This window comes from Takifugu flavidus, chromosome 14 (genome assembly GCF_003711565.1).
Source record: "Takifugu flavidus isolate HTHZ2018 chromosome 14, ASM371156v2, whole genome shotgun sequence".
Lineage (NCBI taxonomy): Eukaryota > Metazoa > Chordata > Actinopteri > Tetraodontiformes > Tetraodontidae > Takifugu > Takifugu flavidus.
The window spans coordinates 9,338,076-9,364,752 of NC_079533.1; the positions used below are offsets into that span (position 1 = coordinate 9,338,076).

The following is a 26,677-nucleotide window of genomic DNA, read 5'->3' on the forward strand; positions in this document are numbered from 1 at the left end:
CTGGACATTTACAGGAGCCAGTTGGTTGGAGGGAGGTTTTTGACAGCACAGAGAGCTCTAATTTGCTGCGTTTCTCTTTTTGTGCCATTAAAATGTGCTGGAGCTCCTAGAGCAGAGAGAAGAAACAGCTTTATTGGACAGGCTTCAACTCCCCCTCCACTTATTCCAATATGTAAAAGACACTGATTACAATGAGTTGCCAGATGGAATATCTCTAAACGTCTAGACCATATGGCATGGAACATTTTTTTCCTGTGCATACCCAGACATGACATATTTAGTGCAACTGCTAATCTTCATCTGTACTATTTATAATCACCTCTCCTGCAGACTAGTTGCAGTTATAATAAGCTTCAAATCACAGTTGAAACAGGTTATAACACGAAACAGTCACATTGCAGGAAGGCTGCACAAAGTGTTAAAACTTTGTTTATTCTGTTATTTTTAGGATTTGTGTAATGTGGAAGATCCGTGCAATGAGTTCACATCCAGACACAGCCTTGAATGGAAGTTCCTGTTTTTAGATCACAGGTAAATATTTCTATAATTCCGTTTCTTATCACCCACAGGAGTTTTTGTTTTAATCTGTTATCTTCCCAACCTTCCTTTTTATATCTCAGAGCCTCACCAATCATCGGATACTTACCCTTTGAGGTTCTTGGAACTTCTGGCTATGATTACTACCATGTGGATGATTTGGAGCTAATAGCTCAGTGTCATAAGCAGCGTAAGCAGACCTGTCTTCGGATTCTCTTTCTTGTGTCATTTAAAACAGGTTGACATGCGGAAAAAAATCCCTTTTCACTTTTTTTTTTCCTTCAGTAATGCAGTTTGGGAAGGGGAAATCTTGCTACTATCGCTTCCTGACCAAAGGTCAGCAGTGGATTTGGCTGCAGACTCATTACTACATCACATACCATCAGTGGAACTCCAAACCTGAGTTCATTGTCTGCACTCACACTGTTGTCAGGTAAGCCTGGGTTGTCCGTACTCGGGTGTTCTGTCGGCCAGATTAGGCCTCCGACGGTCTCCAAAGACCCAGCTGCCTAAATTGAAATAGTCTTTTGGGTATTTCCCAGCTATGCTGAGGTGCGAGCGGAGAGGCGGCGAGCGTTTGGCTTTGAAGAACTGTCTCCGCCTGAGATCGCTCCCTCGTCGGTGAAGGTAAGACCTCACCCCATCATCGTTTCGTCCCGGCTTTCAGACTCTAATATGAAATGGTGACCTCTGTCCAAGGCTCAGGAGCTGTACCTGGACATCTGCTCCACGCTGGACCCTCCGTGCGACAGAAACAGCGGCGCCCGTTCTGTATCCTCCCACAGCTCCAGGAAATCTTCCCACACGGCCTTGTCGGACTCGGCATGTGAGTCATCCTCTGCTCCAGAAAGTGCCAAGTCACTCAGCAGCAGGTCAATGTGTACAAAAGTCCCGCAGCCATAACAGAACCCACCGAGAGGTCGTGTCACCTTTAAAGAATTCGAGAGGGATCTTTTTATTTTTTTTGCTTTCGTTAAACCGCAGCAACAGCCTGCAGAACTAGGCGCCAGAGCTGTCATTGATAAATGTAAGATAAAACCAAAATAACGCCGAGTTCAGGTTGTGTAACAAAGCAAACTAACAATCAATAAAACGCCTACGTTAATTTACTGCATGTGGGTGACAAAGCATGTACGATGAAAGGCTTCCAAGGCCGACTTCGGCTTGTTTGTTTGAGCCTCCCATCTCTCTGACTTCAGCTCCTCTTCCACCCACCGGCTAAAACAATCATCTTCCATCAGCATCAGTTTAGGGAACAGTGTGAATAATTACAGCTGATTATAAACCTACTGTAGCGACTGTTTTCCTCACATTATCCCAGACCTGCATCTGTCTGTCAGTCTGAAACGTACACGCTGGTTTTTTGTTGTTGTTGTTGCTTTAGCGATTGCGTAACAGCTGATTAAAAATGTATCTGAATGTATCCCAGATTGTGGGTTTAAGTCAGAGGCAGAATGATGTGGCAATCAGGGGCTCATGAGTCAGCAAAAACGTTATACAACTAGAGTAGGAATGCTGTAACCGTGTGGTGTGTTCTTGGGAAGGATGCTGCATCTCTGTTTAGGAAGGTGACAATCTGGGATTGATGTGTGATTACTGGCTGCACCCACTGGCCGTGACGGCCATCGCAGCTAAGCCCTGTTGCTCTTGAAGCCATTAAAGAATTGTATAAAATAGCACTTTATGGAGGAAAATATAGATCATTTTTACTCACTGTTGTCCTTGGGTTTAGAGGATGGACTATAAACTGCATTCATGGCGATTATCTGCACTCATTTACTCAAGAAAAACAGCGATCATGACCCGGCTCAACATCTAATCTCTCGTCTCTTCTGCAGCAGCTAATTCCTACACTGATGCCTGCACACCATCATGGCAGTCTGCTTCAATTGGAACAGAGAAAACATCTGCTAGACTCCAGCCCAGTAGTTCAAAGGTCAGTTCATTCAATGTTTAACTGTGTCTGTCTCTGGAGATAAAGTGGTCAGTTGGAAACAAGCGCACAAAGCTAACCCAGGGTCACACAACTGTAAAACGTTGTCATTCCTCTCCTAGAAGTTGCCACAAAGTCAAAATTCCTTTGACCTGATTCCCCCAATGAGCCTCCCCCTTTCTCCTACCTGCAGCAAGCACTCCACAATGGTTAGTGTTTAGACTTTTCCTCCCGACTGTTGCCTTCCTGCAGTCTGTGTGTGCACAAAATCTTGTTATGACTGCTGCTGATGTATGTGTTTATGTCATCCGTTGGCTTCGCTTGCCTCCAGGCCTCCATATAAAATAGTGCAATAAAAAAAGAAAACGACAAAGAACTCAAAAGTCTTGATCTGTAATAATGTTTTCCATATTTTGCTCATATATTCCTCTGTATGAAATCACTCCTCTGTGTCACTTTCTGACCTATTTTACACAAAAGCTTAATGTGCTGTGGCCGCCACAAAAATAAACCAATTACATGATTCAGCCGATTATTTCCACCATTTGGAGTAGTTTTTCAGCCGGGCTTTTTCTTTTCTTTTCCTCCCTGTATTTCAACAGCAAACGCAGCCGCAGCAGCCGCAGCAGCAGCCGCAGTCGTCCATGTATCAGCTGCAGCAGCCTCAGATCTGCGTAATGAACCAGTTGAAGGAGCAGCTGGAGGAGAGGACGCGCATCCTGCAAGCCGACATTAAGACGCAACAGCAGGAGCTGCATGACATTAAGGAGAAGCTCCATCTCGCGAACCTACAGGTAGCACGCCGGGCTGTTTTGAAATGAGTTTTTTTTTTTAAAAATCTTTACTTCACAGGTTGCTACGCTCCCACCAAACACAGCGAGGTTAGCATGCACATGCAGGGAGCTGCAGATACAGACAGCAGCTTCTTTTAAAGGAAAACGTACCATCTGCATAAGCTCTTGTTCGTGCACCCTTGCAGTGATGGAGGAATGTCTCCACCAAGAGGTTTAAACTCGTGCAAGCACAAAGAAATCGCACTTAAAGTTAAAGTAACTGCACACCAAAGCAGTGAGTCATGAGTTTCAGGGTAAAACAAAGAAGATTTGAGCTAAAGGAGAATCTCTTCCCATTTTCAGGGTTGCTAGTCGGAGTTTGTGGAAACAGATTTTTTTTTTTTAAAGTCCCTAATGTGACATAACAGATTATATACGTATTCAAATGAATCCACCATTTATTATTTTTAGATGACTATGACTATTTGCAAGACTCGTATTTGTATGTGCATGTTAACAAAAGGATGCTGGTGAATTTAGGATTTGTATTCTGTGTGTGCACAAGATGTTGCTACAGCAGCCAATCCACAATGACTACGGCCAGGCCCAGCAGCAGCAGCAGCAGCAGCAGCAGCAGCAGCAGCAGCAGCAGCAGCAGCAGCAGCAGCAGCAGCCACAGGGATCTGGGAGGCCGACACAGCAGAGCCAGTCGGGGGTGATCAGACCACTCACAGGCCACCATAAACCACCGTCCTGTGGGGCCCATGGTTCTCCTCACTCACTCCTGAGAGAAAGTAGCTCACCCTCATCACAGGTTAGACCAGTAAAACCAAGCAGCTAAATCTGACCTACAGGTTCCTTTCAGTAATTATGATGTCATCAAAATAGTGGATTTATTTCACTAATTCCTGTCAAAAAGAGAGACTCATGGATGCTTTTACACACAGGCTAGTGTTACCTTTATAGCTTACAGCAAATGAAAACCCAGCATTTGGCGTCTCAGAAGACTTGAACGTCACAAAGAAATCTAAAAGGCACCAGATCCTGCTGGAAAATGAAATCAGCTGGTTAACAGAAGGGAGGTCTCTAAAATGGGCCGGCAAACAGCTGCGCTGACCTCGGACCTGATAAAACGCCGTGCACCAACACCAGCAGGTGACAGGGTTCCCAACACCATCACTGCCTGGGAACCCCTGACTTTCCACGAGTGTGCTCGGATACAGCCCCCTGACGACAGCCGGCCTTTTTAGCAGTGACCTTTTGTGTCTTGCCCTCCTCGTGCACGGTGTCAGTGATCGTCTCCTGGACAACTGTCCAGTCAGCAGTTCTCCTCGTGACCCATATGTAGTCCAGTCCACCAGAAACACTAATATGATTGGTGGACTAGATCGTGACACCAGTATTGAACTTTTCCAAAATATTCATGTTTTCGGAGACATTAAATTATAGGTTTTCATTTGCTGTAACACATAATCATCAATAGTTAAAGAATGACAATATTCCTATTTATTGAGATGCACCCGTGTGCCGTCTTAAAAAGCTCCACTCTGGTGTTGAGAGAGTGCCGCGGAATTAAATTACCTTCCGTCATCAGCAGCTAACGACTCGCCGCCTAAACGACACAACAGGAGGCCGTTTATTTAACGAGAGACAGAAACACCACAGCGTGGGGCGGCAGCTCGCTGCTCACAGCGTCTCATGCTGTGCAGTTTGGGCCCGCTGGTGCTGGCAGTAATGATGTGGTTTTCCAGCAGGACTGGATTACATCAGTGTGCCCGTTTACCGGATTGTCACTGCAGGGCTTTGTTTTCCTCGCAGGTCCAGCAGAGGGTTGCGAGGAGCGCGCAGGCACAATCAACAGTAACCAAGCCCGTTCAGACTAACCTGAGTCTGACGATGCCCTTCTACAGTAACCCCATGATGCTCTCCCAGACCAACACCAGATCTCTGCAGGACACAAACCAAAGACACATAGACGACGAGTTCACCCAAGATGGGCAGTTGCGGTGAGCACTGCATGCTGGGAAACAGAAATACCCGAGTACTAGAGTACTACCCTGAGTAAAAGTATTAATTCCTGATTCCTTAATTTCCCGCAGGATGCTCCTCAACCAGCCAATGCAGACTCTGGTCCCCACCAGCAACGTCACCTCACAGCCTTCCCAGTGCAACATGGGAATCTCTCAAAGCATGTAGGTACCCCCCGTAGAGAGACACGTGCACGTGCACCCACGGGTCTGAACCGTCCCTTCTTTCACCTTCAGATACACGTTGGAGCAGCAGATCATCGCGCCTTCGTTTTCCATGCAGCAGGTCAACTGCAACGCCGTCCTGGTGCCCTCGCCGGTCTTCACGTCCCCGATAATGATCCCACACAACAGCTTCATCACCAACCAGTCCCACTCTGCCTACCACACACAGCCTCAGGCTTCCCACCACTCCCTGCAGCTGCAGCAGCCGCAGCAGTTCTTTCAGGTGGGTCAATAGCTGAAATACTTACAATTTAGGTTCATATGGGTAAAAGACAAACATTTACACTGTTTTTAGTCTTGTATTGGGTTTCATGCCGACCTCGCTGGTCCAAATGTTCCGCTCTGTCGGCCTTTCGGGAATATTTCAACACTATTGAAGGGAATCACTTTATTGCCTCTTTGTATTGCATCGACATGTTTAATATTAAAGAACGCAGGTGTGAAGATGAAGCCAGATGAGCTCTAAGCGCCACTTTGTGTAAATGCTGTGATTGATCGGCAGCTTCAGGAGAGACTTCAGTCTAATGGCTCCAGGGATGAATTCACATTCCCTTTGTTTCCCTCCACAGATGAATCAAGGGCTTTTACACGGTGGGACCACATCGACATTCTTACACACTAATGTCCCGCAGCAAAGCACTGTGGGATACATTCAGCAGCAGCCCCAAACACAGCAAGTGCCCCAAGCGCAGCAGCAACAGGTGCACCTGCAACCACGGCAGTACCAACATTCCCAAAACCAGACGGGCAGCGTTGCGGACTTCCGGAATATGTTGACTCGATAGTGCTGTGGACCCTGGTGGAGCACTGAGGCATCCGCTGCTGCCGTGTTGGCGGCAGCACGCCGTGGCATTAGGAAGTCAAGCTCGACTCCAGCTTCTGGGGCGGGAATGCTGGAAGTGTGGAAAACTTGCTCCAGTGGCTTCACTGTTGATGTAAAGCACCAGTGCAGGAGTCACCGGAATGAGGGCCCCGATCGGAGGATTCAGTGGCCTGCCGTCGCCTGTGGTGATCAAAGGAAGGGCTGGACCTTCATCGCCAGCCCGCGTCACCTCGGCCGCCAATCGCGTCGACCGTCGGAACAAGCGGATCATCAAAGCTGTGGAGAAGAAAAGATGATTTTCACCTAACATTGACTTAACTTCTTAGCATGTGTTTTGCACTTTAGCACATCCTCCTAAGCAAAAGTAGAATATTTCTCTTTCTGTCAGTTGATATTCTACTAACAATGGCTTTCGACACCCCTGTCCACTCTACACCCAGGTGACTGGTGTCACAGTTGGCTGCGGGCGTCCGTGGTTTTTGCCCCCATAACCCTAACAGTAATTAACCTGCAGAAAGAAAAGGTCAAAACAGGGACCTGATGGCCATCATATCAAAAACAGTCAGGTTTGATGAGAATCGACACTGGAAGCTTTTGGGGCGGGGGGATTCTATAATTATTGGAAAGGTCTTTCTCGATTTTTAAAGCCTCAATCTGAAGAAGGGGGTGCTGGCTGCAGCTATCCCACCAGGAATGGCAAAAACAAATGTGAAGCCGGCTGAGCAGGAAAACTAGTGCCTTTACCCACGCTACGTCCTCGGGTCACTTTGGTTGGGTCTGATTACGGCTTTAAAAATCCAGCTCAGGTCCGTTTGGAATACAAAGATGTATTTTCTTAGGTCATAACTTATTATTTTCTGCATCAGACTTGTCAGAATTCAACAGAAAAGCTAGATTTGTAATAACAGATTACACACACACATATAGATTTATATATATATATATATCTCAAACCCTGATGGAAACATTTAATGTTTATTTATTGCAGAGAGATTTAAAAGGATGGAATCAGGAACTAGTTCAATACGAGATGAAAGTTCTTGTATTGAGTGAGAGACGTTCATTTAGTTGGTCAAAACTCGATGTCTTGATCCGATCGACTGGGCCGTGTTAACAGTGTTAATCCTGTTTATTACACTCTGCTCATCTATTTACTTTACTGACCGTCTGACAAGAAAATCTTAGTAATCATTTCATGATTTCCAAGGGGGGAGAAATCACCTCTGTCCTCTTTAAATGAGATATTTAGAGAATTTCCCAGTTCTATTGACCTTTAGTGCAATCAGTGTGTAAATATGCAGCTGCGGTGATTAAAAATAACATTGGACGTCATTTCAAGCATCATCCCATAAACAGACTTTTTATTTGATTCTTTTTGAATGACAATCTTTGAGAGGTTTTTTTTTTTTTTGAGACGTGTTAATTTTGGGGTTGTGATATGTCCAACTGCGCTTCTGCACTCGTCACTGCACTCGTGGGGCTGAAGTGATGAAGATGGACCAGCAGTTGGAATCATTTATACCCCCCCACCCCCCCTTTAAATGAATGACAATCAGAGTCACGCTGGGCTGCTCTGCAGAAGACTTGAGATTCAGTTCATTTTTCTTTACATTTTAATTCACGAGCACTCTTTAGGTGTAAAGCTGCATCCTTAGCCCCCCCCCAAAAAAACTGCCGCTGTGGAACTTTCAACTGGTCGGTCTCAGACTGGAGACTGGTGCTGTTCACAGTGGACCCAAGAGTCGACACCAGTGCCGCTTTACACGTTCCTATGTGCAATGTCAATTTGAAAAAAAGAATGTTAATTTATACTGTTTTAAATGTTTGACAACAGATGTATGATGTATATAGAGGTGTATGATAAGCCATTGTACCGTGTAAATTATACGGTGGTATTTTTGTAATGAACTGACCGAACATTCCTTCAGCCGTTGATATCAGCAGTAGCTTTTCTTTGGAGAAGGTATCAAACGTGTTGACTGACGAGTGCGTTTGCAAGGATTCACATGGGAATGTGGTGAAGAGGCTTCGTTTCCCCCACACATATGAAACTGTTCAGTAAATTCACTCTGATCACGAAAGAAACGAATGAAGAATTCTTTCGAGGCAGAAGTTCGGACACCTTTTGTACTCCGGGATCGCTGCTAGTTGTCGCTGAGTATGGACTCGGCCAAAACCCGCAAAAAAAAAATAAACAACCTCTATTAGCTTTTAAGCAAAAGTGCAATTGTACATCTTCATTAAAACGTGTGCAGTTCCCCCCGTCCTCCTGTACGTCCATATTTAGTGTAGCAACAGTTCAGCCCGTAACTCTGAGGTGCCAAACACACTTTCTTTTTATTCTCCATCATTAACTTCAACTACTGACAAAAGGCCGAGAGGATTATTTGTTTTTGTGAAATGGAATCGTTGAATATCGACCCGTCGGTCACTGTGAAGCTTCCCACGTTGGTTTGATTCCACATTTGTCCACAAGCGTGTCGTCACGGTGTCGCTCGCGTTCCAGACGTGGCTTCAAGCCTCGAACGATCCAGTCGTTCTGCATCTGTTTGGGTGCGTTCTGCGTCCGAAAAGTCACGGTACCGTCGTTTGTTTGGGTTTTTTTCTCTCTCGCCGCTTTCTACCTGACAGTTGCTGCACCTTTCTTCACCTTTCGGAATGCTTTTCTTCGTCATGGGATTGTTTTTTTTTCTTTCATTTGGATCAACGCTCTCTGTGTAAAGACATGAACACCGCGGCTGCTTCACGGCCATTTCTGCAGTTTTGGTGCAGAAAAAAAAAAAAAGACATTGAATATGTTGTATGATAGAATGTAAAACAAAAAATATTATATAGTGTTTATTTTATATGTCTAATAGATGATATATGTATGTTACATGATTTTAAAATTAAAGTAATTTTGTAACAGATAATGAAGTGTCTTATTAGCGGAGGTGAGGCTTTTTTTGTGTTGGTGTTGCACAGTCACATGTTTGGCTTGTATTCTTTCTGTATTTACCATGAAAATAAGCTTTAAAAATATATTGTTTTAAAATAAATTTGGAAAAAAAAATTAAGTTTACAATCTAATATCTATTAATTGTTATACTGAATTATTTATAAATCAATATGGCTATTGTGAGATATATGAAAAATAAATATTTTTAAACATACCCTTGTTATTCTGAGCAAACTGTTTATATGGAGAAGTTTATTCAGACATGTTAGCGAGGGAGTGTTCCACGTTGTAATGTTCCCTGCCATTAATGAGCAGCGACGTGCAGGTGAAAGGGTGTGTGAACCACATCCATTCAGAGAAAATCCAGCAAATATTGGCTTTGATCTTTTTCCTGTTAGAACCCTTTGAATAAACAGTGCTACTCATATTTACATATCTGCTAACCAGAGTTTAGAAACTGCAAATAAGGACAGTTTAAAATTACTCGTCCCTATAAAACTAAAGATAAATTCATTACTAGTTGCCATTTCTGGCCACAGTCACAGAAGGTTAACACTTATTTACCTCCTCGTTGAGCCTCAGCTCGGTCACTCTGTACACTCTGCTGAGCACCACTTCCACCCGATCAACCCCGAGGTGACACAAGTCTAGGATGCACACGACGTGCACGTCCTCCAGCTCTCTGGCAGTTGCTAAGACTTCCTCTGCGAAAAGAAACATTGACGCTAAAGCGTTATTTGTCACACTAAACGTGAAGCTTTATTATTTCTACTGTCAAGATTGACCTCTGGGTCTTCTACCTGGCTCAGGGAGTATCATGTCACTGGTGCTGGCAGGGTCACTCAGAGGGCAGAGGAAGCCTGACGAGAGGCTGGACAGCATTGTGTTGCCATGGGGATCCTGAGGAAGGCCTACAGCTCTGGGATCAGCTGTGCTCACGATGGGAAAAAACGCAGCATCCACAGCTATCTGCTTGTTTATACCTGTGCACAACACAGAGGAGCTGGGCTCTAAAGCTGCTCTAATCATTGGAAAATAATATTGAATCCAACTTTGTTGTTCCCATACAGGATCATCGTTTTTAACTTTTGGTTTCAAATAAAAACTGTTTGGTACCAACATGATGGTAGAGTCATTACAGTGTTTGCTGTAACGGAGGCTTGCGTCCTTGAACCGGCCACAGCGGGTGTTTCCTTACCTAGTATTGTTACTTGGTAATATCCTGGACAGTCTGCGGGTGGGACGGTGTCAGGGCTCTGTTCTGGTGCCCAGTGTGCGGGCTGAAGGTTACTCCACTGCAATAGGACGTCTTTATCGTCTAATGTGAACCCCCGATGGAAGCTGTCCCGGTGCAGACCGCCCTGACACAGATGCTCCGTCACCTCTTCTTGCTGCTTCTCCCAACTGCTGCTTTCCCAGGATAAAAGATCCGAGTCTGGCAGAAGCACACGTGCAGGTCAGTGTGGCAGTTTAATGCAAAAGGCAGGGGGAAGAGGCAGAGGCGAGCGGGGCACCTTCAAGCTGAAGAGGTGGGCGACGTTCCGCGTCTTGAAGGGGTTCGGGATCAGATTCACTGTCTCGTTCTTCCTGAAGTTCTGCTTTCCTGCAACAAGAGAGACCACAATTTAGAACGACCAGGGAGGACCGCTGAGGAACCATCAGGTGAACCTTTTTCTACCGTTTGGCTGGAGAGTGATCACGCTGAACAGACGGCGTCACCTCTCTGAAAAACACGTTCAACATGTCCCTTGAATGAGAAATTTCATGGAATTTGGCATTTTCCAAGACTTGCCTCAGCTGAATCCTTCTTTTGGCTGGGATTTTTTCATGAGATTGCGATGTTAAACTGGCCCTTGCTGTCTGTTCAGCGCTCGAGGGAGGATCACCTCCATGACGCACAACTGGAACCTACAGGAACCCAAAGCTGCATGTGACCACTTCTGAAAAGATGCGTTCCAATCATTCCCATTACCTCTCTTGTTTGAAGCTCTGTGTAGCGCACAGCAGAGATCTGTCCCTGAATGGCAAATCTTTTATGCTCCCTGTACTGCAGGGTCTCCATCTCCGTCTTCAAGTCAGCTACAGCAACCAGCAGAGTCTGAGCTGAAGATGGAGCACAAGGATGTTAGTGCAGCAGAGTGGGTCGTCTTGGAAATCCAAAACTGAGTGGAAGGATAGATGCCTGCTGAGGGGGCAATTAGCAGCATGATCGTATCATCAACTGTACTTGGTGTTAAATTAATTAGCAGCTATTAGTTGGCATTTTAGATTTCAGATGATCAGTTTCATAATTAGTGTCTGTCAGGCTATTTTGCAGTATAAATGAGCTATGTTGATATTTATATTGACAAAACAGCAGAACTTGATTAGACACATGTCAAATATAGGGAAAAAAAATTGGCTCATGAGGAAATGGAAAGAGTTGATGTTATTGCCCCTCACCGGAGGAATCTGCCATTGCCTGGAGGCACTTCTGTGGCGGGTGGGGGTAATAGTAATGACCGCCAACAGCGGTCTTCTCAAGGACAGCGTTGTCCTTCAGAGTTTTGGTCCAGTGAATGAAGCTCTTCACTTTCGGATCACTCACGTATGGCTGACCTTTGTGGTAACCTGTTACGACCGAACAGCAGAAGTGTACAGTAACCACATATCCGCAGGTCACTTCTGGTTGCAGCTCTCCAAACCTGTGATGAACGTCTCAGTCTCAAAGCTGCTCGTCAGGTATGAGAGTGAGCCGTCCACTTGACAGACTCTCATTTGGGTACAAACCAGGTAGGTCACTGAGGAAGCAATGATAAAGTTAGTAAAGAGGCTCCCAGTGAGGCAGCAGAGCTCCCACAAGACAGCTGCTACAGTCACTTACTGGGGCATATATGATTGAAGATGTCTGGCTGAGAAGAGGAAAACAGCTCGAGGATAAAAGGGTGATCAGACGTGCCATCTACGGCATGGATCCAGCGATACGTCCAGTACTTCTCTGGACCTGCAGCGTCAATACGGTCAGATTGACATCAAGCACAACCGCTAATTGAGTCGTGAGCTTTACCTACCTTTGGTGGCTTTATTCTTGACTCTTTCAATACGACCAACATATGTTACCAAACCAATGACATCACATGCAGCATTGTTGGATAAACTGTCCAACTCTGACCTGTCAGACACGTGACACAAAGTGGCTTTTGAACAGGATGTATAACATCAAAATAGAGTTGGGATAAAAGTTGAAATAAGCTCAGTTTACTACCTGGTAACAAAGTGGTAGGCAACCTCAGGCAATCCCCACTGAGGGAGTACGCGCTTTGGTGAGATCACAGTGATGAATGAAGGTGGGTTGCGAGGATTCAGGCAAATTTCTTCGAAAGAAACATATAATGTCAAAGCTTTCATTTGGTAAAATGATCAAAAATCATTACGTTTCCATTAGAGAATCTGTTCCCAATCTTTCTGACTACAGGATGCGGACCCTGAAACACATACAAATATTCTGCACCTGAGGTGACATCCAACCCAAGAACCTAACTGGAAGATAGTTCATAAAACACAATAAAATAGCCTGCCCACAGGCCACAGTCCAGCTGGTCATGGGAAACACCCATATTACAGCAGCAGAAACCCTTAAGGGCACACATCCTTCATCCTAGTCATGTTGTGTACACTGTTCAAACAAAAAACAGCTCACAATTAATCTGCTGAACTGTTTCTACTCACCAAATCATGATTTATGTACAATATTGCAAACAATTTTCCAGCCAGAAAGTATTTTTATCGCTTGAGCACCACCTAGTGGTGATTTACAAACGTTAGACAATGGATTCTTAAATTAGGGTGGATGATGCCTTAAAAAAGGATTGCACGTATAAAGTAGAGAATAGTGTGATTAATATTAGGTGTGTACATACCAGAGTTAAAGGTCTTCATTCTGTGGTGGTCCATTTGAGGGTGGGAGCGATTTGAGTAGCTCTGCTTCAGGGTGTAATTTTGAAGGTACAGCACTGTGCCGACATTCAATTTCTGGTAATACTCTGGACAGAGTTCATTCCAAAGCACGAGCGACATTATCCCACTCTGGTCAGCAACCTCAAAGTACGCCTGAACAACAGACATGCATAAAATTATTAGAGTTAAACAACAATGAACCTCTAAACAACTGCACAACATAAACTCTGATCTCACCTGGTAGGGGAAATCAATCTTTTGCCCATGCTTCCCATAATAGCGTAATCTGGATTTGTGAATTATTTTCACTAACAGAGGGAGAGATTTCCAGGTAGGCTTAAAAAATGACTCCAGGTGACAAAGAAGGGTAATCTTGGACACTGTTGGGAAGAAACCATGGACAAAACTATTTCCACAGGTCTTGTAAGCTCAGCAAGTGTTTAGAAGAGAAGAGGGGAAAAAATATGAGATTATCTCATTTGTCTCAGAAACACAATAAGAATTAATGAGTGGAGAAACAGTGTGCACTCATTTGAATCCGTGTTTGTGATATTCCACTCATGCCAGGCATGTTGGGTAGATTTGAAAGCAGCATTATTCGTTAGTGTTGAAGTAAATAAATCAGCAGGATGAGGAATCGCTGCAGTCCCTCACCGTCCAGCACGGGCTCAGGTGAGGAGTATCCGGGGCTCCAGATGTCTCCCTCTGGGTCGTCGTTGTTCCATAGAGACAGGTAATGCTTGCGGCTCACCTGAAGCGGGACGTCGCTCTGCAGCATCACGCTCCTCTCCATGCCATGTTTGACCAGCACAGGCAGGGACCTAATATCCTTTATCTGAGGAAGGACCACAGACCTCCCTGGTTGACACCTGAGCTGCTCGATGCAGATGTAACCGTGTCCGAGCATCCTCTCGTTGTAAATATAAGAGCACTGCGAGATGAAGACATCGGCACCAGTCCTCAGGGTGTTGGTGTGCACTAGATCGTGTAAGCCAGGGTGGAGAAGGCACTTGGCTCGCCAGACTCCGTCAGTGAAGGTCACATCATAACTGTCGAGCTGCTCTGCTTCGTTCTCTGACAAATACCTCTGCAGAGCGATGACAGCTACCGGAGCCGCTTCCTCTGCTCGGATCTGGAGGCACTGTGTGGAGGAGAGGCGCTCCAATGTCCTCTGTAGAAAAGAGGCATGAGGAGCAGCAGTCACCAGAGACGATTCGGACGAACAATCGTCCATGGCGTTTGTTGTTTTTAAATTCTGTTTGAGTTATTTGTAAACTTTTCTGCTTCTGTTTCCGCTCTGACAAAACAACTCGTTAGCTTGTCGGCTAACAAACTTCTAAAGCTAACCCTAGCAACAAGAGCCTTGTCGAACACTTGTTAAAACTCACTCAGACATGCTACAGACTCTCTGGGATAGAAATGAGCTCATGCTGCAATCATAAACCATTCAAACGTGATGGTTGTCATTGTTTTGGCAGGAAGGCGGTAAACTTCCTTCATTTGATATAAATTAAGCGGGTGCTACTTGATTACGTCACAGCTCTTTTAAATAACAACGCAGAAAGACAAAACAAAAATCCAGTCAAGTAAATGTTCCATGAATTATCACAATTCCAAATGGAGAATTTGCATGACTTAAACATTGTCAAAGAAGGGTTAGGTTTCGTAGAAAAATCACATTTTTAAAATCCCGCGCTGAGTTGTGGCGGCGCAGACTAGATGACGTCAACAACAAATTTTTCAATTTAAAAAATAAAATCAATTTAATGTCATTTTAGTAACCATAACATTTAAAACAAAAAAAAAAAAAAACGATGTGTGGAAAATGCCTCATGGTGGCGCAAGAAAAAAGGGCAAAGGGAAACCTTGGTAACATGGGGGGAAAAAATTAAATCGCTTAAATAAAGCCAGAAATTAGCTGCATTTATTTATACATAACTAAGTAGTAAAACTAAGTAGTTTAAATATGAGAGTACAACATAATCTTTTCGTATCAGTATGCAAATACTCAACTAAAAATACAGAGCGACGAGTAACTTAAGCTGCAAATACTACATCCACTATCTTAACAGTAATAATAATTCATTTTGAGAACAAATATTTTATTTTGATTATGATTAAGGTTCGAAAAAATAAGCACAAACGTTGTATTAAATGTGACCATTTATAATTTTTCGTGGTAAATTCATTCGTCTCACAGCACCGCTTCCCCTTTTCTTCTAAAAAAGACTACAATCCCAGAATGCAGCGCGACTCTGGCAGAATTTTTTGTCGACGTGGGAAGGGAGGGATTCGGTCGCAAACAAATGTCCACGGGTTTGTTGTCGGATATTACTGATAGCCGTGACATGTCAGGTGCATTTAATAGATAACTCCATGACACTGGAAACATGTGGCTCAAACCCGAGGAGATTCTGCTGAAAAACGCCTTTAAATTATGGGTTACTGAGAAGGATAATGAGTATTTCGTACTGCAAAGGAGACGAGGTTACGGAGAAGGTGGAGGCGGCTTGACAGGTAACGTTAGCGTTTCTGTTGCCTCCTCCTCACATGTGGAGGAGATCTACTGCTACTAAACTGAAGCACACTGGTAGACGCAAGTTCATGTTTTACAAAGTCGACGTATGTTGCGTCTGCTAGCCTGCCGTGTACAGGGTGGGCATCTAAAAAATGCCCCAGAGCAACAGGTACAAGCTAAGTGTCAGAACAGCTGTTTTCTCCTGTTGTTGACATACTGGTGAAAGAGACTAAAGGTCCCTGTAAGTTTGTTTGTCTGGCTTGTATGGATCGTTTCAGACTGGGGTTAATAAGGAGACCACCATGGGAGCCGTCTGTGCACACTTTTGCACAGCGGCCTAAGAACTTGGAGCCGCTGCTGGGTCAGGTTTGGTGATTTAGCAGGAAAAGTTACTGCAGAAACCTTTGGAATGAACCTGCTGCTGCTGTTCCGACCCAGACACTAACCCTCTCCCCCGGCATCTGTCTGGTTGAGGTTTCACCCAAAATTTAGTGTGAAGCAGATCATCTTTTGACTTTTATGTCAATGTCAAGACACATTTATATCTGTAGGTATGGATAGAATTTGAGGTTTTATAGCTGTGCTTTCAATACAGTAAAAACACTGGCTTTATTTTTCTTTAAATGTTGGTTTCCTATTCGTTCTTGGTTTTTTTACCTCTTACTCAACACAATAGTGCTGTTTTGTGTCACCAATCGTTGTTGGCCACATCTTTCAAACTTATGCAACAGTGTGACATCCCTTTTATTTATGAATAGAAATTTTAACAATATGTCAAAATGGTTGTTGCTTTGCTGACCCAGACGAATGAAAACACCACTCTTATCCAGCAGATTGCACTTGAAAGTCTCTCTTCTTATGTATGTGTACGAGTCTGTCCTTCACTGCGTCACATAATGCACTGATAACAACATTATTTTTTGACTCCCGTTGGATTTTTAAACCCGTTTTCACAGATTACGTGGGGAATAGACCAATGTGTGGTAGGCAGGGCAGTGTGAGGGAGAAGAGCACGGGTGCGGTTTTACTGTGACCTTGTTAATTATTCACGGAGGACATGTTGGAGAGAAGTTGTAAGGGACCTGGATTTTGCCCATTTTATTCGTGCAGGTTGGACTGCAGAATGGTCTTTAATTTTCTAAGAACATAGAGATCGTGATTGGATTTTTGATGTTATAAGGAATTTGAATGCACCACCCCACCTTCTCTTGAGCCAAGATTCCGCTTGTGTTGCATTTGATCCTAATTAACCATTTACCAGAAAATGGCTTAGAAACAGCCCTTTTTAATGTTGCAGGCCTCCTTGTGGGAACTCTGGATACCGTGTTGGACTTCACATCAAAGGTTGCTCCCTACCGGATTCTGCACCACACTCCAGATTCACAAATATATTGGACAATAGCATGCGGTATGTGCCAGTTTTGTTTGCAAGGTGTTGTTTTTGACAAATCCTTCAGCCTAAAGCTTGAATTGAAACCAAATGCATTATTGATATTTGCTCAGGTGTCACACAAGAAGAGATTGTGCAGCACTGGGACTGGCTGCAGCAGAACATCATGCGGACTCTCTCCGTTTTTGACTCCAGTGAAGATATCACCAGCTTTGTGCAGGGAAAGATTAGAGTAAGAACAGAATCAAAGTCATCATTGCAATCCTAATGAAACTCCAGGAGGGGAAAACTGGAAATATAGGTTGTGGCAGTGACATAGGCTAAAGATCCAGTACAGGACATTTATCAAGATTATCCAAGTTATTTTAAATTCCCTCAGATTAACCACCGTATTCCTCCCCTGCAGTTGTACATTGGTTGGAGCATCTTTGACTGACACATTTAGGGTAACCCTCCATTTTGGTCTCATAGGGTCTTATTGCAGAGGAAGGAAAAACATCTCTGATCTTAGAAGACGATCCTGAAAAGTTCCGAGAAGCACTCCTTAGATTTGAGAAGTGGTTTGAGCTGCCAGCGGAGGAAAAGCTGGTCACGTATTACTCATGCAGCTACTGGAAAGGCAAAGTCCCGTGCCAGGGCTGGCTCTACCTCAGCACAAACTTCTTATGCTTCTACTCGTTCCTGCTGGGATCTGAGGGTGAGCAGTTATTCCATTTTAGTCAAATAACGATAAATCCTGTTGCTGTAGAGCTCCAGACACTAATGAGCACATTTAAACGAATATTACACAAATCACTAATGATAGCTTCCAAAAATGTTCAATAAGCTATTTTTCTTGCTGTAAATTGAAGTATGAAGTCGGGTATATAATGCTATAATGCTATTGTCATGACTCTGCAGTTAAACTAATCATCTCCTGGGATGAGATTTGGAGGCTCGAGAAAACCTCGAATGTTATACTGACTGAGAGCATCCATGTGTTGGCTCACGGAGAGGATCATTATTTCTCAATGCTGCTGCACCTAAACGAGACATTTGTTATCATGGAACAGCTGGCTGCTTATTCCATCAAGCGTCTCTTTGATAAAGAATCCTTCGACAGCGAGCCAGCACTCTCCGACCCCCTTCATATTACCAAGAGGTACGGCGTGTCTGCCTGACTGCACTGCTTTGCATGATCCCGTTAGTGCTGGCTGCCAGTTTATAGAGCCTGGGTGAACACAGAGTCTGACGGAGCTCACATGGCTTTAGTGTTCATAAGAGCTGTTTGGACTGGCAGACTTGCAGAGGCAGGTGTTTTAAAGTCCGAGTCACTTCACTTGCTCCATTTCAATGATGCATACCAGCTCAAGATCAAGCTCAGAAATTATTCATTTAATATTTATGTCATAAGGAAGTCTAGGAAAAGACCCATGAGGAAATAATCATCCAGTTCACTAGATACAGGGATTTATTTCCACACAGTATAAAACATTTAATTAACTATTAATAACTATCACTACTTCTGTTTAATATTGGTCCCAGTGTCAGAAAATGTGGTAGTTTGGTATATTTATCAGTGTCATAATTTAAATTACATAAATGAATGATTTGTTGCTGTGTTGCAGGGGTTTGGAAGCACATGCAAAGAGCGAACAGTTCCGGACATTTTTCAGGCTTCCCAAAGAGGAAAACCTGTTGGAAGTGCATGAAAGCTTTCTGTGGGTGCCATTCAGTCATTTCAACACACTGGGAAAGATATGCCTGTCTGAGAACTACCTGTGCTTCGCCAGCCAGGATGGAAGCCAGTGTCATGTCATCATTCCAATGCGGGAGGTACGGAGAACTAACGACACTGCATTACATGATTGCTAGAAGCACTGCCAGAATTCGAGTAGCATCATGCATACTGATGCTTTGCAACGGCTATTGCCTTTCTCTCTGCTCCGTCACGGTCCTCCCAGGTTGTGAATGTTGAGAAACCGGATTCTAGCAGCAAGGCTTTGACCGTCTGTGTGCGCGGCAAGAGGGCGATGCGTTTCTCTGAGGTTCGAGAATACCAGCGGCTTGCCAACACAATCCGTAGCAGGTGCGGGATCAGTCCCAGCCCCCAGCACTCGGCTTCATCAGAGGTACAACATTTTACTGCAATTTGAGAAATGTTTTGGACTGACGGTGCAGTGTTATGAAAAAAAATGTGTGTGTCATCAAGGCCATACGAGGCGAGTGCCAGTCGCTCATCAACCATTTTGAGGACAACCCAGAGGACGTTACACTGATGGTCGGACAGAAAGACAGCAGCAAGGCCGTGAGCACGGAGGCTCTCATGACTGTTTTCCACCCTCAGGATGTTGAGAACCTCGACCCAAAAATGGTAACGACAACTATTTGAAATGCACTGCTGCATGTTTTCATGTGCATTTTAGTAGAAAGCCGTGAATCTTAGAAAGTTGTCCTGGATTACATTGATGTGATGAAACTGCAGGACGGGGGTGTGCAGGTGGGTGTTGAGCGATGTGGAAATGAATAAAAAAGGAGCGCGCATGTTCCATTTATACATGCACTGCAGGGGAAGAACAATAACACTGAGGCGTGTACTAACTGTGTTATTGACAGCTCAAAGAAAAGATGAAGGAGCAGTCATGGAACATCCACTTTTCTGAATACGGACGTGGCATGGCCATGTTCTTCACCAGGAAAACACGAGACTTGATCGTACGTGGAGTCCCAGAGGCCCTGAGAGGAGAGCTGTGGATGTTGTTTTCAGGTAGTTCTAGCCCCTAAATTTCCAGCAGATGCACATGGGACACAATTTTGCGGCATTATGCACAAACTCTTCAGCATATGGCTGGCTCAACATGTGGGAGCGGCTGCTCTTCCCATTCGGCTGGTTTTCTGCCTCTGTAGGTGCTGTCAACGACATGGCCACTCACCCCGGGTATTACTCTGAGCTGGTCGAGCAGTCTCTTGGCACCAGCACTTTGGCTACAGATGAAATTGAGAGGGACTTGCATCGCTCTTTGCCAGAGCACCCAGCATTTCAGAGTGACACAGGAATTTCTGCTCTGCGCAGAGTCCTCACTGCCTATGCATACAGGAACCCTAAGATTGGCTACTGCCAGGTACGTTAGAGACAGTCCTGACTTCCAAGCAGGTATTTACCACAATTAAATATATAGAAGTTGTAAAATCACCATGTTCTTTTCTCTGATTGGACTAATTTCTACAAAAAGCAGTTTTAAAAATCCATTTCAACTCTCATTAAGGCATTAAAATGCAACGTGAGCATTACGCCGACGTCCTTTTCCACTTGCAATTAGACTGGTGAGCTCTCCCTGTTTGCAGGCCATGAACATCCTCACCTCGGTTCTCCTGCTCTATGCAAAAGAAGAGGAGGCTTTCTGGCTGCTTGTGGCTGTCTGTGAGAGGATGCTGCCCGATTACTTTAACCGTCGAATTATAGGTGAGGGAAGAAGTGGAAGATGTGGTGTCATGTTGTGGTTCTCGCTGTCTGAAATGTTGCACCTGTTTTTATTAGGCGCTCTGGTTGACCAGGCGGTGTTTGAGGACCTGATCCGAGAACACCTCCCCCAGCTGGTGGAGCACATGACCGACCTGAGTTTCTTCTCATCTGTGTCGCTGTCCTGGTTCCTCACTCTCTTCATCAGCGTCCTGCCAATAGAGAGCGCGGTCAACGTGGTGGACTGTTTCTTCTATGATGGCATCAAAGCCATTCTGCAACTTGGCCTGGCGGTGCTGGATTACAACATGGACGCTCTGATCAGCTGCCACGATGACGCCGAGGCCGTCACCATCCTCAACAAGTCTGTGTGACCACGAGCAGAAGGGGGCTGGTTAATTGCGAATGTTCTCCAGGAGTTAATTATAGGTTTCTGTCTCTCATGGTGTTGTTGCAGATTCTTTGACAGCGTAACAAACAAAGACAGTCCCCTGCCCCCAACTGTGCAGCAGGCTCCAGTGGGCAACAATGATAAGGCTTCTCACTTCACTGTGGATATCAGTGAGCTGATCCGAGAGGCTTATGAGGTAATGCAAGTTTTTCCCTTGTCGGTTCTGCTCAGCGTTGATGGCATTAAGTGGGCTTAATTGATTGTGCTTCGTTTCAGAAATATGGAAATATCCGTTCGGAGGAAGTGGAGAGTTCACGCAAACGAAACAAACTGCACGTGATCCAGACGCTGGAGGATACGACCAAACAAAACGTCGTGAGTGGTTGTTTGGTTTTAATGTGGAATCGCGCTGAACCGGGCCGGCGCTGTTGTGATAACCGTGCATTGGTTTTCAGATTCGTGTGGTGTCTCAAGAAGTCCGATTTAACGCCTCACTGCTCGATGAGCTCTATAATTTATTCAAAGTAAGTGTGTATATGGTAATGTAAAAATCTCAACTTTTGTAATTAAAAAAAGAGAACCTTTTTCTTTCATTAGAGGCAGCATTTCCTCTCCTGTTATTGGAAAATAAAGAGCCCCGCTCTGCTCCATCATGACCCCAGTCAAGCTTATCTGGAACAGTACCAGTTAGGTTACCACCAGTTCAGCTTGCTCTTCTCCCTGCTGGAGCCCTGGTCCTTCTGCACAGCCAAGGGCCCTCTGTCTCTCTGGATCTTCCGCCTGATAGATGAGAACCAGGATGGCCTCGTCAACTTTAAAGAATTCTCCTGTTCTCTGGGTACATTTCTGCCTCCCATGTTTTCCATTAACGCAGCTGTTAAGCTTCCCTCACTGTCATTTCCACCTGCCTCCCCTGTAGATACTCTCTACTGTGGATCTTTCACCAACAAGCTGAAGTTTCTCTTCAAGCTACACTTGCCACCAGGTGAGTGATGAAGCCACACGAGTGCGGCATCGATTTGAACCGTCAGATGCAGTGATCATGTACACCCTGAGGGGTCATAGGTCAGGGATCTAAGCTGGCATCAGTCTGCGATCTACAGTAACTGTATCAGTCAGCCTTTGTGTTCTCAGCTGAGCACATTTCCTGTGGGAAGGAGCCGTCCTTCAATGTGTAGCTGCGTCATGCAGCAGTACATGCTTGAAGGCTTCGCCATGGTAACCGCGGGTGTGAGGGTATGTGCAGTGAGCTAGTTTCTCCATGAAAGCGGATGTGTGATCGGGAACAAATGCTCAAATTGTAGCTGACAGCGTAGAGGCCCGAGCGTACTGAGTCACTGCTCATGGTGTGGCAGAGCGCTCAACATCAAAGAGCAAAGCTTGTTTTCTGTATCACGGGGCGACTGCGTGTCGCTTCAGCACCAAGGACAGGTCCAGAACTTGGGCAGGATTTATTTTCCCTCTATAAAGCACCTGCAGATTTGTAGAAAATTCAGAGATGGTGGTTTCAGGCTCAGGAGGCTGTCAGCGCTCATAAATGCCCATCATTGAACCTGGGCCAAACGTTACATTAAAGGAAATTCAGTCCTGTGATATTGAGATCTAACATGCTTTTCCAGCCTAAGCATGCACTGCTGCAGATGGGAGTTATCAGCTTCAGTCATACATCTGTGGCTACCCAACATCTGGACACTCTTTCTATTCATCTTTGGAACAGCTTGCTTTTTTGGGGTGGTCTGTTGGCTCTTTTACCTTTCTCTGTATCTTTCTTCTCAGTACTTACTCTTAGTGTCTGGTAGCTTTCACAGGAAGCCCTATTCACCTAAAGGAACAGAAAATCCCTCATTTTGTTCCGGTGGCTGAAGACTCTGCTCATTTGAATAGCCTCTCTGGTTAGCTTCTTTATGCTGTCTTTTCCTTTTCAAAAATCACTTCCTGATCTCTGTCTGCCTTGATATTCTTGATCTTAAATCATTTCCTCACTTGCTTTGTTCACATTTTTAGCGTTTGATCTTCCTGAAGATGGCGTGATAAGGAAAAGTCCTGAAAGAGGTAGTTCTTTGCCTTATTTTATTGCAGCCACTTGATGGCTTTCATAGAAATCTTTGCTTTGTTAACTAAAGTGTATCATTTGTGTGTGCAACGGACAGGTCGAGGAAAGGTTGACTTGCAGGCTTACCTGAAACAATGGCAAAGTGAAATACTAAAGAAGGAAGAAACCATCAAGGATCTACCTCGAATTAATCAGGTTAATCAGTCCCCATTTCATTTGATGTAATTTGCTGATATATACAGTATATGTATGAAATTGTGCATCACATGATCTTATTTTTCAACCTCAGGCTCAGTTTATTCAGTTCACCAAGACGCTGTACAACATCTTTCACGGCGATCCGGAGGAGGAGTCCCTGTACCGAGCGGTGGCTCATGTGACCAGCCTCCTTCTGAGGATGGAGGAGGTAGGACGGAGGTTGCAGGAGCCCAGTAGCCCAAATGAGTCCTGCCAGCCTGCTAACGCTGCTGCTGCGGAACAGGAGGAGGAGTCGCCCTCCAAAGAAACCTCTTCCACCCCTGAAAGCTCCAAGACCTCCAGCTCCAACAACAGTCAGGACAACGGCTCCGAGCCGTCGGAGATGGAGTGGTCGTTTTCATTTGAGCAAGTCCTCGCTTCTCTTCTAAACGAGCCGGCCGTAGTCACCTTTTTTGAAAGGCCCATTGATTTTCACGCTAAACTGGGACAAGCTAAGGTTGCCCAGTTGAGGCTAACCGCAAATAAAAGAATGGAAACCTAATTACTGATACCGTGGTTTTGATTCAAACCCAGAAGTTTAAGGGAATTTTGTTTTTCTTCTCCATTTAAAAGGCTAAGTTAAGTGTGCGGGTTAATTTCAATTAATTTCTTATACCTGCAGTTTTTTTAAAATGTTTGATTGAGGGTGAATTGTGTTCCCCTGTGTACAATGCAGCTGATACAGTCCAGTTTCTATCCTCACATGCAGAAAACCCCTTACTTTCAGAAATGTGGTCCGTGTCCGTCTGTGTTCCCGACCTACAGCTCAATAACACGTGACACAGACAAAGTGACTGACTGACACCCTGTCTGTATATCTGGATATATTTACTGTGTCAGATTACTGGTAGTTGCTACACGCGATGCATCTAGTTTTGCTTTTAAAACCTCACCAGCTTTATGATCAGCAGTGCTGTGAGCAATCATTAAAGGACACGCGCATTTCCGAGGAAGTGCAAGAGAACATTAAAGTCTCACATCACACATTTGCAATAACAACCGCATCCCCGGCCGCCTTGTTTACGCACATCCCGTTTATGCAGCACCAATATTATAGCATGAGTCGCGGTGTGAAACTCGCTTCTAAGTGTCATTATTTTGAATCCCTGTGCAGTTTCTGCCCTTCGCTTCAGTAAATGTGCACTGTGCGATTGGTCGATGTTCCGTTTGCTGATGTCCGCCTCACTGTACTGTATATGTAGGATGCAACACAGTGAAATTGTGCAGCACTTTGTCCATAAGAAGTCAGGTCAGAAGTTGTTTAACTGTCGTAAAAAACAAACTTGTTGACTGTTGTGGACCTTTAAGGGACATTTTATTTTCTCTAATCTCAGGGTGCAATTTGTCTAATGTAAATGGGATATTTTTTTCCCCACCTGGGACAGGTAAAATATAGGATTGAGTTCTACATAGCTTAAATATATCTGTAAAACCTATAGAGCATGTGTAGCGTAGTTACAGAATTGTATGTATCCTTTGAAGAGCTGCAGCTACAGTGTTCCTTGTAAAGACAAGCCAGATTTGACAGTATTTTAGCTGTTTTCTTCTCATCTGTGTTTCTCTGCTGCTGCTTCTGTCTCGGTGAATCTTTTGCACAGTGTTCTGGGGCTTTGGGATGTGTAGGTGTGCATGACAAGTCTCTGACAAGCTTTGATTACAAGAAGGCCATGCCCGCTTGTGCTGCAGCATGTTATCCAGGGGCCAAATCAGCTCATTTAGGGAGCTTTAATTTTTGCCTGTTTATAGACGAGACGTTTTTGTATGACCTTTTAGGGTTGCGTGCAATTTACTTTCCTTAATTTTTCTTTTTGCTTGAAAATCTATGCTCAGATCATGAAGATGTTAAATGCTTGAGTACCTTATTTTTATTCTTTATAATATAGGACCAGTCTGTAATGCATTTCACGGATATTTTACATGTGTTTAAGTCTTTTGACATCAATAGAAGTGAACCGTTTACCTACAAACATCGTTTATGCAGAATCAACATAGCTTACAGCCCTTCTGTCCCCTGCGTGGTGCCGTTGTTTAAATTCAAGTTGAATCGTTATGCTGTCATACAGTGACACAGATGGCTGTGATTATTCTGTTTCCCCACCCTTGTGTTCCCCCTGTACCATCATAGTTTTGCCAGTCTTTCAGCAGTGACCCCAGGACCATGTCCCTGCCTGGGGGCCAGCCTGGTAAATTCTGGCCCCTTAGTTGTCACCAAATACACCTCTTCCTGTTTCTGAAGTTTGAGGTTAATCGAGTCATTTTTATGCGTATATGGAGTTTACTGCTTTTATAGTCTGTAGCCTTTGTTTGATCATTTCTTCCATGAATCTTGATCTGTTTTTACGTTTTTATTTTTGTTTTTTAAAGCTCCGTACAGAGGCATTAAAATAAAGAGTAATGGATGTATGACTGAAGAGGTCCGTGTTATTCTGAGCATCGTCTGCAGAACCACATGAACCTGATATTTAGCACATTTCTGTTTGGGTTTGTGTCACAAAGTCATGTCTAGACTCGCGCGCGTGTGTCTAAATCTGAAGTTCAAACGATGAAGCGTAGCGTCTTTAGGGTGTCGTATAGTTATGGGTGGACAAATAAAGGGCTAAGATACACATTATTGAGCATTTAGAGCAACGATTCCACAATATTAATATATATCAACATGAAATATTGCCATTTTCTGTGTTCCAAATCCAGACGTAATGAAACGTGTAAATGTCACTAAATAATAAATAAAAATTTCCCGATTGTCTTGTCTGACTGTCGGAAATTAGCTATTGACTCTTAACTGTGTCTTATGTGCTCTCTTATGACATCTCAGACTATAATCGGTTCGAAAAATGTAAAGTGTCGTAAGTCACAGTGTGTCAGTTAGTGTTGGCAGTTTAGTCACCAGTCTGGAGGCTGACAACAGCTGACCTGAAACACCCGACTCCCCAACAACAGTAAATATCTGAGGTGACGCATCTGTTCGCTGACCACGTAAGGGAACCAGGAAATAGGTCATTTTTGGTCATATTATTTTTAACCCTTTTAAAGCCCACCTGCCTTCTTCAGCCAACCCATAATACTCTTGGTTCCTGGGGTGGGGTGTACAGCACGTAGGTTATATGCAGCGTAATTACAGGCGCTGCCCATGAGGATACGTTTAGATAGAAGATATTCAAATACCTTCCTTTTTTTGTTTTCATTGGGTTTTGGATTCAGGGCTTCTCATGACAACCAGAATGAGTCTGGAGAGAAATACTGTGTTCCTTTGCTGTGTGTTATATGCTCAGCGATGATGCACACACACCAACACAACAGCAACATAAACAGACACTTTAAAAGTTGACTCCTCCTAAAGTGTTCACTGTGTCTGATTTATAAGTGGCAGCCTGACTCGGTGACAGCGAGTCTCTGTGTGTCACTCGGACTATTCTGGCTCCCAGATTTGGTTGCGTACGGTTGTCAGTCAAAGGTC

The 26,677-nt window shown here is 44.4% G+C and overlaps 3 protein-coding genes across 12 annotated transcripts in view; 2 read left to right on the top strand and 1 right to left on the bottom strand.

Moving 5' to 3' along the window:
- npas2 (neuronal PAS domain protein 2) overlaps positions 1–9,470 on the top strand; it is a 30,260-nt gene extending 20,790 nt beyond the window's left edge. For 3 of the 5 annotated variants that reach the window (XM_057054805.1, XM_057054807.1, XM_057054806.1), the window contains exons 10-22: positions 449–531; positions 621–727; positions 823–970; positions 1,080–1,164; positions 1,237–1,363; positions 2,376–2,473; positions 2,593–2,679; positions 3,073–3,264; positions 3,809–4,057; positions 5,062–5,249; positions 5,343–5,435; positions 5,508–5,718; positions 6,065–9,470. In XM_057054805.1, the coding sequence (XP_056910785.1) occupies positions 449–531; positions 621–727; positions 823–970; positions 1,080–1,164; positions 1,237–1,363; positions 2,376–2,473; positions 2,593–2,679; positions 3,073–3,264; positions 3,809–4,057; positions 5,062–5,249; positions 5,343–5,435; positions 5,508–5,718; positions 6,065–6,280 (1,884 nt within the window). In that variant the 3' untranslated portion in view covers positions 6,281–9,470. The remainder of the gene's footprint in view (positions 1–448; positions 532–620; positions 728–822; positions 971–1,079; positions 1,165–1,236; positions 1,364–2,375; positions 2,474–2,592; positions 2,680–3,072; positions 3,265–3,808; positions 4,058–5,061; positions 5,250–5,342; positions 5,436–5,507; positions 5,719–6,064) is intronic. The other 2 variants (XM_057054808.1, XM_057054809.1) reach the window with 2 other exon arrangements.
- radx (RPA1 related single stranded DNA binding protein) lies at positions 5,869–14,881 on the bottom strand. Of its 5 annotated transcripts, none has more exons than XM_057054814.1 (16): positions 13,847–14,881; positions 13,430–13,500; positions 13,156–13,345; positions 12,501–12,609; positions 12,307–12,407; positions 12,120–12,239; positions 11,941–12,036; positions 11,699–11,866; positions 11,229–11,359; positions 11,049–11,164; positions 10,935–10,979; positions 10,771–10,859; positions 10,455–10,691; positions 10,057–10,239; positions 9,821–9,960; positions 5,869–8,087 (listed from the first exon to the last, which is right to left on the bottom strand). In XM_057054814.1, the coding sequence occupies exons 1-16, from the start codon at positions 14,424–14,426 to the stop codon at positions 8,043–8,045; spliced, it is 2,421 nt and encodes an 806-aa protein (XP_056910794.1). In that variant the 5' UTR covers positions 14,427–14,881; the 3' UTR covers positions 5,869–8,042. The 5 variants fall into 5 exon arrangements, with proteins under 5 accessions (XP_056910794.1, XP_056910791.1, XP_056910790.1 ...); XM_057054811.1 differs by having other exon boundaries at positions 10,935–10,975; positions 11,045–11,164; positions 13,430–13,572; positions 13,847–14,880; XM_057054810.1 differs by having other exon boundaries at positions 13,430–13,572; positions 13,847–14,879.
- A 559-nt stretch (positions 14,882–15,440) lies between these two features.
- On the top strand, positions 15,441–25,964 carry tbc1d8b (TBC1 domain family member 8B). Of its 2 annotated transcripts, XM_057054802.1 has the most exons (21): positions 15,441–15,709; positions 17,008–17,118; positions 17,214–17,332; positions 17,572–17,797; positions 18,001–18,241; positions 18,708–18,915; positions 19,044–19,211; positions 19,292–19,453; positions 19,696–19,846; positions 19,987–20,201; positions 20,425–20,542; positions 20,618–20,903; positions 20,997–21,126; positions 21,207–21,305; positions 21,386–21,454; positions 21,528–21,768; positions 21,850–21,915; positions 22,730–22,822; positions 22,935–22,982; positions 23,081–23,178; positions 23,273–25,964. In XM_057054802.1, exons 1-21 carry the CDS (start codon positions 15,583–15,585, stop codon positions 23,720–23,722), a joined length of 3,426 nt encoding a protein of 1,141 aa, XP_056910782.1. In that variant the 5' UTR covers positions 15,441–15,582; the 3' UTR covers positions 23,723–25,964. The 2 variants fall into 2 exon arrangements, with proteins under 2 accessions (XP_056910782.1, XP_056910783.1); XM_057054803.1 differs by lacking the exon at positions 22,730–22,822.
- Positions 25,965–26,677: the final 713 nt, after the last annotated feature.

Bases quoted from the DNA above. Each gene is read 5' to 3' on its own strand.
- tbc1d8b (XM_057054802.1), top strand. From the start codon at position 15,583: ATGTGGCTCAAACCCGAGGAGATTCTGCTGAAAAACGCCTTTAAATTA. The intron at 17,119-17,213 runs GTATGTGCCAGT...ATATTTGCTCAG, and splicing joins ATATTGGACAATAGCATGCG to GTGTCACACAAGAAGAGATT. The intron at 17,333-17,571 runs GTAAGAACAGAA...TTGGTCTCATAG, and splicing joins TTGTGCAGGGAAAGATTAGA to GGTCTTATTGCAGAGGAAGG.
- radx (XM_057054811.1), bottom strand. From the start codon at position 14,426: ATGGACGATTGTTCGTCCGAATCGTCTCTGGTGACTGCTGCTCCTCAT. The intron at 12,037-12,119 runs GTAAGTGACTGT...TTGCTTCCTCAG, and splicing joins CTTCAATCATATATGCCCCA to TGACCTACCTGGTTTGTACC. The intron at 10,240-10,454 runs GTAAGGAAACAC...TGTTGTGCACAG, and splicing joins TTACCAAGTAACAATACTAG to GTATAAACAAGCAGATAGCT.